The sequence below is a fragment of the Syngnathus scovelli genome, chromosome 22 (assembly GCF_024217435.2).
Source record: "Syngnathus scovelli strain Florida chromosome 22, RoL_Ssco_1.2, whole genome shotgun sequence".
Taxonomy (NCBI): domain Eukaryota; kingdom Metazoa; phylum Chordata; class Actinopteri; order Syngnathiformes; family Syngnathidae; genus Syngnathus; species Syngnathus scovelli.
In genome coordinates, this window is record NC_090868.1 from 2,504,526 (window position 1) to 2,516,734 (window position 12,209).

Here is a 12,209-nt window from a genome sequence, read left to right on the forward strand (position 1 = left end):
CGACTCCGGTTCAGCGTTCTAAAATTAATGAATGGTTTTAAAATACCAAAATACTTTCTTCATTCTAGTTCGTCCCGTTCCGAGACTACATCGACCGGACGGGGAACCACATCCTCAGCATGGCCCGTCTAGCCAAAGACGTCTTGGCCGAGATCCCGGACCAGTTCCTCTCCTACATGAGGACCCGCGGTATCAAACCGGCGCCCGCCCCGCCTCCCTACACACCTCCGGGACAACCCATCCAAACTCAAATATGAAAAAAAGGAAATCCGTTTGATTTTGCGGGCTGCGGGTTTTTCCAAGTCGCTCTATCGCGGTGGTTCTGGAACAGCTGCTTACCGGGCCGGGAGATTGGACTCGGAGGGGGGGGGGGGGGGGGAGAAATCCTATCTGTTTACTTCCACTGTCAAGCATTCCTGGAAAAAAAAAAAAACGGGATGACGACAAGAAGGAATCTCACGGAAAGCTCATTTCAGCTGTAAATAACTATAACCTGTTTGTCTTGCTCTCAAACTAACCCACTGTTTACAGTAAGAATTTTTACTGTTCATACTTTTTATATCCGTCCTGACATGTGCGTCAGGTCTCAGCAGTGCAGGTCCCGGTAGCCCTTGTGTACCGTACCGTGCCGTACCGTACTCTACTGGTGTTTTCTGAAGCTTTTTTTTTTTTGCATGAGTGTAGCCCGGACCACGTGCATGCATAGAAGCGGCCCTGCACTACCTCTTCCAACCATGCGTCTGTCCCGAGGTGGGTTGAGTGTGCGATAATGTGACGTCTTCCTCGGACAAGGTCCCGCCCCGCTCGATTGTGTTTCCATTCATTTCTACTTTGCATATCAGAATGTTTTTTTTTGCATTTTAAACACGACTATACCTCTGAGGTTAATGCCACGGTTGATATTTTTTTTTAATTATTATTAGGAAGATTACCCGGGAGATTGCACCAGAAAATCGGCAGCTTTACACTTTTAAACATTATGGCCACAAAAAAATGTTTTGTAAAAATTTGCCTATTTTTGAGAAAAGGTTTTAATTGTGCAACAACAAATTCTGATTTTGTTTTAGGATTTAAAAAAAAAAAGTGTATTTTTTTCCCAAATATTAATACAAAAATTAATACAAAAAGTTTTTTTTAATAATTTAAAAATGTATTAGAACACATTAATTTCTGAAATACAAGTTTAATCCATACAGTTTGGCATTTATACTTATTGGTCCTGTTTAAAAATTTAAAAAAAAAGAAAAAAAAAATCAAAATTGAGGATTTCTTTTTGCGTGCAATTTTTGCTTCGATTTTAATTTATTATTTTCTTAATGAATGGAAACACAGTTGTTTTCTGTCTCTTCTCGGCCTTGGCAGTAATGCCCACATGCTCGGGGGTTTGTATAAACGTACTTTTGTGTTATCATTTCATCATAATCTCACTTCTCATGTTCAAAACCACAACATCTCCTCTCACGTTGTTTGAGCATAAAGAGCCCAGTGGTCAAAAACGCAAAGAATATACACATCTTGTTAAAAAAAATATGTCTTTTCATTTTTGTCCTTCAATGTGAAGCGAATGAACGGTGTCTGATGGAACGTTGATGATCAAAATGTGATATCCTCCTTCTATATTAATTTCAAGCTGTGGGACCAATATGACATATCTTGCTAACCCGTTATTGTTTTATATTGATTATGGTAGCAAATAGTGTGAACTGCCAAATTGTGACACTTTTCTATTGTAGCAGTGCCAACATGGCCGACACGTGTGTGTTTGTATTTGGTCGCCCACTGCGTTCCCACATCATTAGGACGGCAGGTCAGCATAAAGGAGCTCATTACAGCCCTCGGAAAAATCCGATCTGTTTTTGATCCTCTGCCACGGGGGTTCAGAGTTGACTTTATTTTTACTGTCACTTCCAGGAAGGCCACCATTTTTTTTTTTTTTTTAACCCGGCCAGCTGTCGTTTATATTTTTACGGCGATTTGAAATTGACAAAAAATAAGCTCCAAAATCCAATTTTTCTTCAAATCTTCCTAATTTCATATTTTGTGAAAAGAATGTACTCGGATACAAAAAATTTCCAAGCCTGTTAATCGAAACGATTTCATACGAGCTCAACTTGTGTGTATGTGCGCGTGTTGCCTTTCTACAAATGATAACGTGAGGTGTTTAACACACTAAAGACTTTTGTTTACTAAAAAGCGATCCAAATAATATATCGTATGCTCGTCATATCTTCTGAACAATGTGCACTACGTTTGCATGTACAGTTTTGACAAAGGATGCACCGGTTCGTTATCAATTATTTTTTTCAATACAACTGTGTGTTCGGAAATATATGAAAAATAATTGTACAAAAATGGCCTTAACTGATCTTTTTCTGGAAATTGTGCGATGCCTTCTCTCGAGAAATGATTTTGCGTCAGTGTTGTGATTTCTTTGCACTTATTTTTGAAGAAGTGGAATTTTTTTTTTTTTTTTTAAACAGTGATTAATAATCGGAGAAAGCATGGCTGAATACTGATTGTCTTATTATATATGATAGATGACTATTTCTGTATTGAACTATGGATTTTTAAATAAATATTCATATGAAAAAGTGCTATTAATCTGTGAATGAGGTCGACGCCTGCTTGGAGAGTCAATTAGAGGGAATGTGAACCCCCACGGGGAGATATGAAGTACCAAAATACTCTGCGTTTATCCCTCGGAGGTTGATTGGGCTGGCAATAACTCGGCAGGCACTTTTGAGATGAGCCATCGTGATTGTCATAAAATCGCAAACTTAAATAGGTGAGCTCAGCACTACTGTTGGATCTTGTTTAATTTGATTTTCATTACTAACGTGTATTTTTGTTTTTTAGGAGAATTGTTGGAGAGGCAGCAGATGGCATCCAAAGATGAAGCAACACCAAGGTAGCAAAATTAATCAGACCCGATACTCAAGTGCCGATACCATGTGTGAATTTAAGCATGCTGACCACGTTAGACTTCCGTCAATGTCACACTTTTACATTCCCGCTATTTTGGCAACATATGGATCAGCTGCCGATCATCTCAACTTACATTTATTTCCACATGGTAAATTCTCTGAGCTTTATTCATCGAGCGAATGCCTCGACGGGAAATGGGAAACTGTCATCGGGTTGGTGTCACGCCGGGATTTAATCACGTAATCCAATCCGTCACCATCGTGCCACTTGCGTATATTAAGACATGTCGTCGGGGCGGCCGTCAATTTTGTAGCCCTGGACTGAATTAGCCTTATAGCACGCGACGGAGATGTGTCATGTGACAAACAGTCAAGGAGACAAATATCGGGACAGCTGAAATCATTCTAATTAATAACTCGCATCTTGTATCTGTGTCACGCTGATGTTAAATATCGTCTTGAACGATATCTTCGATACTCAGGCATGTATCTGATGATAGTTTGATACTGGAAAGTGATATCGTCAAATTGTGATATTCTTTCGACGCTAACTTCTAATTCTTTTTATATATACTTGTATCGTGATCTAAAAGCGATAGCTGATATTTAACCAAGACTTGTGTTATCGTTATTATGCCGATAATCGATATTGCGCCGTGCTACAGTGATGGACATAGACATCAAGAATGTGCGTAAGCAAAAAAAATGTATTTACACCAAGCTGGAGTGCCTCGGGTTGCCATAAATAGCTTCATTTTCCCAGCATCCCTTGAAGCCAGGGGAGGAGATGGCTCGATTGATGGAGGAGCGCGGAGGATGTGGTGTGGAGGGGGGTGCAAAGCAGAGAAAGGTGCTAATATCGCTGTCAATCAAACATCTGACGCGAGAGGGAGAATGCGTTTTTGAGAAGCAACATGAGACTGAAGAGCTGAAGAGCATTAGTTAGAAATTAAAACAAACCATTATTGTCCGATGACTGATAATCGTTTCAACTCTTGACTGGAATGATTACATGGTGATTAGTGTAGACAAAAGTAAGATTTTTTTTTTTTCATAGAGCCAAAAAAAAAAAAAAAGACGTGATGTCTAATGAACACTGCGCTGTGTCTGTCAAACAGGGGCGCAATTATGTGCGCTTGTCACTTCCTGACACGGCCTGTCGCTTAGCAACGCGCAGCTGAGACGCTGGAAGAGTTGGAGCTCGGTTGGAATTTGAACAAAAATAAAAAAATACAAAGGATTTCATTTAAATCGTGACGTAATACTATTATTTACATCCAGTACGATTCCAAAATCTTTTTCCAAGTTGATTTTTCCCGACAGGCGACTGAAATGGCCGTAGGCAGCTTTTATAATTACTGTGCCATTAAAGGAAAAATAAATCAAAACACATCATTTAGCCTTTCCACCCGCTGCACTCCCACGGTTCTTTTATAAATAGATTTTTTTTTCTCGTCCGCTTTAATTGTTTTCTTGCTTTGAGATGACACGTAACTACGATATCTATAGAATGTCCTTAACTTACCTGCATCATTACCGACTTTTACTTAATAACCAGAAATTAAACCTTGTGAGTGTTGCTAATGTTTAACTGATCGTAAAAAAAGCATTTTAATTCAAGGTCTAATTTGAAGGCCGATGTTGTGTAGGTGACGCGAAACTTTGGCATAACGCCGTCCGCAGTTTCTAAACTACTACTTTTTGTAAATTCGTGTACAACAGCACCCCGCTGCGGCTTATTCTGGTACTGATTCTTTGGTACGACACCGTCCGCAGTTTCTAAACTACTTCTTGTAAATTCTTGTACAACAGCACCTCACAGTGGCTTATTGTGGTACTGATTTATCATAAAATTAAACCTACTTTATATTGTAATTGACATCATAAATTATATATTTAAAATACTACAATAATACTATTATTTGAAGTTTAATCAAATATAAGCACTTAATAAACAAACACAGATTTTAAAAATGTATTTCATTCCTTTTATTTATGACAGCAATCATAGGAAGCATTTAGTTGGACATAAAAAGAAAATGAAATAGAAAAAAAACAAACACTGAATTTGCATGAAATGTATACTGGGGAAAAAAGTTCAAATCAACACAGTGGATAGAAAATATCTCCTTGATTGACACATTAAAAAAAAAATCTAATTGGTCTCCATAATAAAACTAAAGCCACCAAAAATGAATTACATGATGTCGTGCAGTCTCACATTGAACCATTTGAGCTTCCCGCCCAATCTCATTGCTCCTTCCTCCATTGAGTTCACCACATGAACCTCTGCGTGGCGGCGCTGTCCGGCCACCGGAACGTCTTGGCCACAAAGACGTAAATGGTGACGGCGTTGACGGCCGTGTACAGCAGCAACTCCAGCGCCAGCCTGGCCAGGGACGGCAGCGGCATGTGCAGGCGGTACATCAGGTACGGCACGATGAAGTAACGGAACTCCAGGAGCTTCTGCGGGACTGTGGCGGCCAGGAGACACGTCAGGAGCGCCAAGCTCCAGAAGAGCGATCGCGCCTTGAGGGAGTCCAGGAAGTGCCAGCCGGCAAAAATATACACGGGGATCAGGAGGAAGCGCAACATCTCGTGGCTTCGGAAGAACCTCTTCCACACGTAGAAGGTGAAGTGACGGTTGTCAGCGAGCAGGTACTTGTGCACGGCGGTGAACTTCCACACCAGGAGGACGGAGACGACGGTGGCTACGAGGAAGAGGACGGGCTGCTTTTTCATGGCTTGCAAGAAGCGCCGCACGCGGTGACGACACAGCGTGATGGGCAGGGAGAAGAAGAGGGTGAAGGAGAGGAAGTAGAAGATCTGCGGGAAGTTGAGGCAAGCTTCGTGGTTGGCGCGGTCGCCCACCACCACGCCGCCGTTTTGCCACACGAAGAAGAAGAATCCGGAGGCCACCAAGGTGTAGGGCCACGCCGCCAGCAGCGCCGCCTTCAGGTGCCCGGCGGAAGTGAAAAAATCCAGACTGAAAAGCACAACCCGTTTGGCGCCGCTGAGGGAAAACGGGACCTGAAAGGCGGCCGACTTGTCGTCAGACTTTTTGGAATGCGCCGCCCGCCACGCCTCGTCCATGTGGCCGGCCACCAGGGTGCCGGCGCAGAAAGCCAACCACACAATGTTGGTCTGGCGGAAGAAGACGGCGCAGACGCCGAGCAGCGCCGACGCTTTGTGGCACCCGTGCAGCGTCATGAGGTACGTGAAGAGGATGAAGAAGGTGGAGCCGGCGTCCGTGTAGTAGAGGAAGTTGAAGAAGTACAGCACCGGGAAGGTGGACAGCGACAGGGCCGAGAGGATCCGCCTAGCAGCTGTTCGTGTCTGGAAGAGAAGGTTTTCCCTTTTACAATCAACTTTGAGTCTAGAGATTCACGACTCACCTTCTCCTTCGGGTGCAGCTTGCAAATGAGCCGGTAGAGAAGATAGAGATTGCCGCAGTTGAAGAGGAGATTGATGAAGCGTAGCATGGCCGTGGAGCACACCACGTCACCCGTCATGTCGGCCAGTCGCACCACTGGCTTGATGATCCCCACGGAGAACAGGTAGAGGCCCGGGAGAGTGGTGATCATCGGGTCCCACTGCATCAAAAGTATCCATAATTATCAGTTATTTATCTCAAATTATTATGTTTGCATTTCAGAGAAGAACATCAATCATTTGGTGAGTTGGCTATCTTTCCATCGAATTAGGGGTGTGGGAAATCAAGTGGTTTAATTCAGTTGTCCCCGGATTAGCTCCGTTCAGTAATCCGCTAGTCACTATAGCATTAAAGAGGATTAATTACCTACCTGGTTGAATTTCCCGTGGCAATAGTTTTGAGCTTGGGGCACATGGAAAATCTCATCCATGTAAGGCTCTCGTTGCTCTCGGGTGATTTTAGAGAAGAGCAAGCAGGACACCAGAAAGTTGGTGCTGCACAATGCGGTGAAGATGTAGCCTTCATATTTATCCATTTTCCAAAACGCGATGTAAAATGCAAATGCTAGTGGAAACTATCTGTGAATGATGCGAATCTTTCGTTTTATCCGCATTACTAGAATATGCACGATTGAAAAAGCACCTAAAAGTAAGAGGAGATGCCTATTGTTTGGATTGGAGGTACAAAACGGAAGCGCTTTGGTTGTTGACGGCGAGTAGTCCGTCACAAAAATAGGCTCGATGTGACAACATGTAGAAGTTTTATCCGAGATATTTTTTTGCAAACGTGTTTTAACGTAGTATTAACATATAACTAAGCTGAAAATACCTTTCTAATTTCAAGTAAGGTTTTACAATTGTGCTCAGAATGTAATTTTTATTTTAACAAAATGATTTTTGTAAATTAGATTGACCGAAATGCGTTCTTCCGGTGTTGCGGTATTTTCTGTCCCCCTATGTTTCCCCTCATGTGCGACGTCAATTTCTCTTTATTGTGCTCATCATTAATCTAAAAAAAAAATGCATGTATCTCAGACGCTGGAACTTTACCCCGAGTTTAATGTCACGCAAATTCTTTTTAAAGACGTGCAAAATGCCGCTGAGCTACGGCAAAACGCCATGGAGGGGAAAATAAAAGGTGCCCTGATCAAGCCAACTATGGTGAGTTGAAATTTTGCTAAAATATGCATCCCATTCCGCTTTTAAATTTGATTTTCCCTTTGCATTAGCTGTTGAGTCCTTTCCAAGTGCTGGTGGCTGCAAATAAAGCTGTGCACTTACACAAACATAATCAAATGAAGACAAGAAGTTTGTTTTCAGAGATCATCTTCAACCTGTCACCTACTAATAATGTAAGTTTGCTCTTCATTCATACAAACTACTTGTTTGGATCCGAGCAAATATTTCTTTGTGCAGATCTCAGAGGCTTTTAAAAGATTTGGCATCTCGGACGGTGACGGCACCGTCTTGGTGGTCTTGGTCCACACCAAAGAAGAATCCCACCTTGTGAGCGACATGGTGACCAAAGTGGATGGAGTCCAGATTCCAGTGGAGGACATATCATCGTTGTCAGACCTTGAAAAAATTAAAAAGGTACTGTCCGATAATGGACACATTTGTTTATTGTTTTAATCTTTCCAATTCTCTTTTTTTTTTAGCTTTACAAAATCAACCCAGAGGAGGAGAAGTGTGGAACCCTTCTAGATGCAGTCATATGCAGAATGGCCACTAAGGATATAATGTAGCTCACACTTGTCACCATTGTCCTTTATTTGTAATAAAATGTTGATTTAAAAAAGTGATTCTACGACTGAGTGAATCACACATCTGTCAATCTGGGAAGTTTCCGAGCTCGTCTTTTCCGATATTGCCCCCGCTTAAGATGCACACGACGTCGCTTCCTTCAAGTCGAGGTATTTTCCCCGCAGCGATCGCAGCGAAGGCGGCCGAACCGGACGGCTCCACCACCAGACCCGCTCGGTACAGGGTGGACACGGCCATCTTGATTTCATCGTCGCTCACCAGGATGATTTCCTCCACATAGCGCCGGCACAGCTCGTAGGGCAGCGTACCTAATGATGGTCATATTAAGATTATGTATCGCTAGGAAAGTAGTAATTTTCATGAATATTATCCACGTTTTAACATCCTCGTTGCAGCACAATGTTATTTTTTCGCAATTAAAATGTTCACATTACCCGCAAATGGCGGCGCCAGCCCTGACGCAATGCTACTTGTGTCCATGCCCACCGGCTTCTTCTCCAGGAAGCTCTTGTACATGGTGCAGGCTGAAGTCAAGCATTCCCATCAGTACTCGTTTTCGAATTGGAGGACATTTTCTTCTTACCTCCTTCTGGTTCCACGCCGTAGATTCTGGTCTTGTCGCATCCCGATAGTTTGACTGCAGCAGCCACTCCGGCCAGCAGCCCCCCTCCTCCACAGCATACCACCACCACATCAGGCTCTGGCACCACCTCCAGGACCTCCAGACCTAAACTACACATGTGGTTAAACTTCATCCACTTGGATGCGTTTTATATCGAGTGTACCTTCCATGTCCCGCGATGAGATCCAGGTCATCGTAGGAGTGCAAGAAGGTCATGTCGTCCTCCTGGACGCAACGGTTCACCACATTCATCAGACAGGAAGTAGGAACTCGCTCCACGTCCACGCCAAAACTCTGACAAGAAAAAGAAAAGTGAGTAAACTACTCATTTACGTGTCATGTGCATGACCTCTAACCTCTATGAGGGCCGATCTGGACATGGGGGCAGTTTCCGGCATTACCACTTTGCCTTTGGACTTGTAGTGCTTTGACGCATATGCAAAGGACTTGCCATAATTCCCTGCGGACATGGTGACAAAATTGCCACCTGTCTGCCTCCTGGCAAACTGATTGGCCACACCTCGAATTTTAAAAGACCCTGTAATTTAAAATGATTTGCTCAATCAAAGTTAGTAACAAAAAAAAAAAAAAAAAAGCACATTCTTACCTGTTCTCTGCATGTTCTCTAATTTAATATGGATACTTTGGGCATTGTTGACAGGCAGGGTGGTCTGGCTCCAGAGGATCATGGGGGTCTTGATGACACCCAGTGGGCTGCTCCTCACTGTCTCCTGGCTTCTAATAGAAGATCCAGGGTGATACTCTCTGCGGACACCTCACCCATCTGTGCAAAACTTTTTAATAAATAATAGGTCACCTTAAAAACCCTCAAAAGTGAGGCATTAAATTTCACTCACCTTATTCATAAAGACTGCAATACGTGCAGCTACTCGATGGTGTTACAATATTTGTCCCCTCCTCTGAAAGAAAGGTTCCGCCATGACTGTGGTTTCAAGCCGGACAGTTACCCGCGACGGACTACAACAATGGCCGTGCTCTTGAGTGACTGATTAATTTTTAAGGCAATTTCTTTTACTTCTAATAAGTTTGTAAGTGCAATTAGTCGAATAAGATGGGTGTTATACGGCACGTCGTTTGTGCCATGTCGGGCGGCGTCGACAGCTCTGTCGCGGCCCTATTGCTAAAGAAAAGAGGTAAGTCACATTGACAGGTCACTTTATTAGGTACAGCACTACCATTACCAAACAGTACCAACTTGAATGTTTCTCATTCCAGGCTACAATGTGACCGGGGTTTTCATGAAGAACTGGGACTCCCTGGATGAAAATGGGGTGTGCAGCACAGAGAAAGACTGCGAGGATGCAGACAAAGTGTGCCAAATGCTGGACATCCCTTTCCATCAAGTGTCATATGTTAAGGAATACTGGCATGAGGTTTTCAGGTATATTTAAAAGATCAATATACATGATTGCCTTTTCCTGCCTGTCTAATTATGATCTTCTGCACCTTTTCAGTAATTTATTAAAGGAATACGAGAAAGGAAGGACCCCCAACCCAGATATACTCTGCAATAAGCATATCAAATTCAACCATTTCCACAAGTATGCAATCATAACTCTAGGTATGTTCTAGTTTACAATATGGGTGGGTAAAAAAATAAATAATAATAATGCATTTTCTGACCTTTCTTTTGGGGATGTAGGTGCTGACGCAATGGCAACCGGCCACTATGCTAGGACCTCGCAGGAAGACGAGGAGGTTTTCCAGCAGATCCCCAAAACCGGGCCCCTCGTGCTCTTCAGAAATCGATTTGACTTCCGAAACCGTACGTGCCCTCCCTCTTCATTCCCATTTTTTGCACCTGATTTCTCCTCATCGCTCTGACCCCCTTTGCAGCCGTGAGACTCCACAAGGGGGCCGACCTGGTCAAAGACCAGACCTTCTTTCTCAGCCAGATCTCCCAGGATGCCCTACGGCAAACCGTGTTCCCGCTTTCCGGTCTCACCAAAGACTTTGTGAAAAAGATGGCGGCCGAAGCGGGCTTTCACCATGTGCTGAAGAAGAAAGAGGTGAGTCAAAATAAAAGCACGCATAAATTTAGGTTTCATTCATCCCAATTTGTTATTTCAGAGCATGGGCATCTGCTTCATTGGCGAGAGGAACTTTGAAAAGTTTATTTTGGAGGTAAGGGAGCGTTTCTGGTTTCCTTGGCAACTTAAGATGCTCAAGATTTGTTTCATAATGAAAATCTTTTTGCCCCCAGTACCTTGAACCTAAACCTGGCAACTTTGTATCCATCGAGGATGGAAGTGTAATGGGCACACATAACGGCTGGTTCACCTTGACACTAGGCCAGCGGGCTCGGATTGGGGGACAGAGGGATGCCTGGTTTGTGGTGGACAAGGATATCAATACTGGCGATGTGGTGGTGGTAAGGCGGTCAGATTAAAATTTCACTCCCTCGACATTCCTTCAAATGCCTTTGGCCTCAGGCGCCGTCGACCAATCACCCGTCTCTTTTCCGTGACATCCTGCGGACGGATCGCTTCCACTGGATCGCCGAGGAACCTCCGCCCCAACTGGTCCGGACTAAGATGATGGAGTGCCATTTCCGCTTCATCCACCAGATGCCGCTAAGTGTGTATATTTATTGATAAAAAATTAAAAAAAAAACTTAGTTAACATGATTTTGTGTGCTTTCCAGCTCCCTGCACCGTGACTCTTAACATGGACGGCTCTGTGTGGATCTCACTCGCGCAGCCGCTCAGAGCTTTAACGCCTGGACAGGTAAAAAAAAATAAATCAATGCAACTTTTCAACTCTTTTCAGAGTTTAGCAACTCCCTCTCTCAGTTCGCAGTGCTCTACAAAGGTGACGAGTGCCTGGGAAGTGGTAAGATCACCCAGTTGGGGCCCAGTGACTTTACCATCCAGCGGAGTCAGCGTTCAACAGCTGCTCGGGTCAGTACAGAAAAGAAGAAGCCGGAACCTGTCAGATGACACGGCCTTGTATTTTAAAAAGACAAAAACATACATAAATGTATTTATAGAAAACGGCATCAAAATGTAAAACAAGTTCTCCTGTAAATATAATGCAGATTTAAAGCATGTAATGCTATTATAAAAGATAAAACGCAAATAAAAAGCAACTTGTTAAAAAAAAAAAGAGTTGTTATGCAGCTTTTGTCCACAGCGTGGTGCTGTTTCACAAGATAAACTCAATTGGACTCAATTGTCGCATGCTTCATATTTAATTAGATGAAATCAAATACTGTACACGGTAAATGTAAATTGTAAAGGTCATATTTCACTTTGAGCCTCATAAGATTGCACATTACAATTTCCGAACAATAACAAATATATATATTTTTTAAAAATATGCATTTTCAAACATATCCACACGGTAAATTTCCTAAAAAAGAACACTGCCGTTATTTAAAGTGATTAAACTTTTTCCTCAATACACTTTGAAGAACTTTTTTCATTTCAGTCAAGTTACAAAGGCTG

The 12,209-nt window shown here is 42.9% G+C and overlaps 5 protein-coding genes across 5 annotated transcripts in view; 3 read left to right on the forward strand and 2 right to left on the reverse strand.

The window, feature by feature from the left end:
• LOC125992086 (copine-8) overlaps positions 1–5,052 on the forward strand; it is a 27,148-nt gene extending 22,096 nt beyond the window's left edge. Inside the window, exons 20-21 of the mRNA XM_049760672.2 lie at positions 69–2,908; positions 4,043–5,052. Of these exons, the coding sequence (XP_049616629.1) occupies positions 69–257 (189 nt within the window). The 3' untranslated portion in view covers positions 258–2,908; positions 4,043–5,052. The remainder of the gene's footprint in view (positions 1–68; positions 2,909–4,042) is intronic.
• alg10 (ALG10 alpha-1,2-mannosyltransferase) lies at positions 4,890–7,074 on the reverse strand. Its single transcript, XM_049760675.1, has 3 exons — positions 6,728–7,074; positions 6,320–6,517; positions 4,890–6,260 (listed from the first exon to the last, which is right to left on the reverse strand). The coding sequence occupies exons 1-3, from the start codon at positions 6,890–6,892 to the stop codon at positions 5,199–5,201; spliced, it is 1,425 nt and encodes a 474-aa protein (XP_049616632.1). The 5' UTR covers positions 6,893–7,074; the 3' UTR covers positions 4,890–5,198.
• Positions 7,075–7,287: 213 nt separating this feature from the next.
• tprkb (Tp53rk binding protein) lies at positions 7,288–8,190 on the forward strand. Its single transcript, XM_049760678.1, has 4 exons — positions 7,288–7,517; positions 7,586–7,708; positions 7,773–7,949; positions 8,015–8,190. Exons 1-4 carry the CDS (start codon positions 7,377–7,379, stop codon positions 8,099–8,101), a joined length of 528 nt encoding a protein of 175 aa, XP_049616635.1. The 5' UTR covers positions 7,288–7,376; the 3' UTR covers positions 8,102–8,190.
• Positions 7,968–9,526, reverse strand: srr (serine racemase). The gene is given in 7 exon segments (XM_049760677.1): positions 7,968–8,428; positions 8,555–8,644; positions 8,704–8,852; positions 8,906–9,036; positions 9,099–9,280; positions 9,350–9,475; positions 9,478–9,526. Coding segments are annotated over 7 exon segments (969 nt in total). The 3' UTR covers positions 7,968–8,186.
• Positions 9,527–9,686: 160 nt separating this feature from the next.
• Positions 9,687–11,868, forward strand: trmu (tRNA 5-methylaminomethyl-2-thiouridylate methyltransferase). Its single transcript, XM_049760676.2, has 10 exons — positions 9,687–9,896; positions 9,979–10,144; positions 10,218–10,324; positions 10,406–10,528; positions 10,600–10,772; positions 10,834–10,887; positions 10,967–11,134; positions 11,196–11,340; positions 11,408–11,490; positions 11,556–11,868. The coding sequence occupies exons 1-10, from the start codon at positions 9,815–9,817 to the stop codon at positions 11,700–11,702; spliced, it is 1,248 nt and encodes a 415-aa protein (XP_049616633.1). The 5' UTR covers positions 9,687–9,814; the 3' UTR covers positions 11,703–11,868.
• The last annotated feature ends 341 nt before the right edge of the window (positions 11,869–12,209 follow it).

What these genes read in the sequence shown, in the direction of transcription:
- alg10 (XM_049760675.1), bottom strand. Translation starts at nt 6,892, where the DNA reads ATGGATAAATATGAAGGCTACATCTTCACCGCATTGTGCAGCACCAAC. An exon ending in GCCACGGGAAATTCAACCAG is followed by an intron (nt 6,518 to 6,727) that starts GTAGGTAATTAA and finishes CTTTTGATGCAG; the next exon opens with TGGGACCCGATGATCACCAC. An exon ending in AGCTGCACCCGAAGGAGAAG is followed by an intron (nt 6,261 to 6,319) that starts GTGAGTCGTGAA and finishes CTTCTCTTCCAG; the next exon opens with ACACGAACAGCTGCTAGGCG.
- tprkb (XM_049760678.1), top strand. Translation starts at nt 7,377, where the DNA reads ATGCATGTATCTCAGACGCTGGAACTTTACCCCGAGTTTAATGTCACG. An exon ending in CCCTGATCAAGCCAACTATG is followed by an intron (nt 7,518 to 7,585) that starts GTGAGTTGAAAT and finishes CCTTTGCATTAG; the next exon opens with CTGTTGAGTCCTTTCCAAGT. An exon ending in ACCTGTCACCTACTAATAAT is followed by an intron (nt 7,709 to 7,772) that starts GTAAGTTTGCTC and finishes TTCTTTGTGCAG; the next exon opens with ATCTCAGAGGCTTTTAAAAG.
- trmu (XM_049760676.2), top strand. Translation starts at nt 9,815, where the DNA reads ATGGGTGTTATACGGCACGTCGTTTGTGCCATGTCGGGCGGCGTCGAC. An exon ending in TTGAAAAGTTTATTTTGGAG is followed by an intron (nt 10,888 to 10,966) that starts GTAAGGGAGCGT and finishes TTTTGCCCCCAG; the next exon opens with TACCTTGAACCTAAACCTGG. An exon ending in GAGCTTTAACGCCTGGACAG is followed by an intron (nt 11,491 to 11,555) that starts GTAAAAAAAAAT and finishes TCCCTCTCTCAG; the next exon opens with TTCGCAGTGCTCTACAAAGG.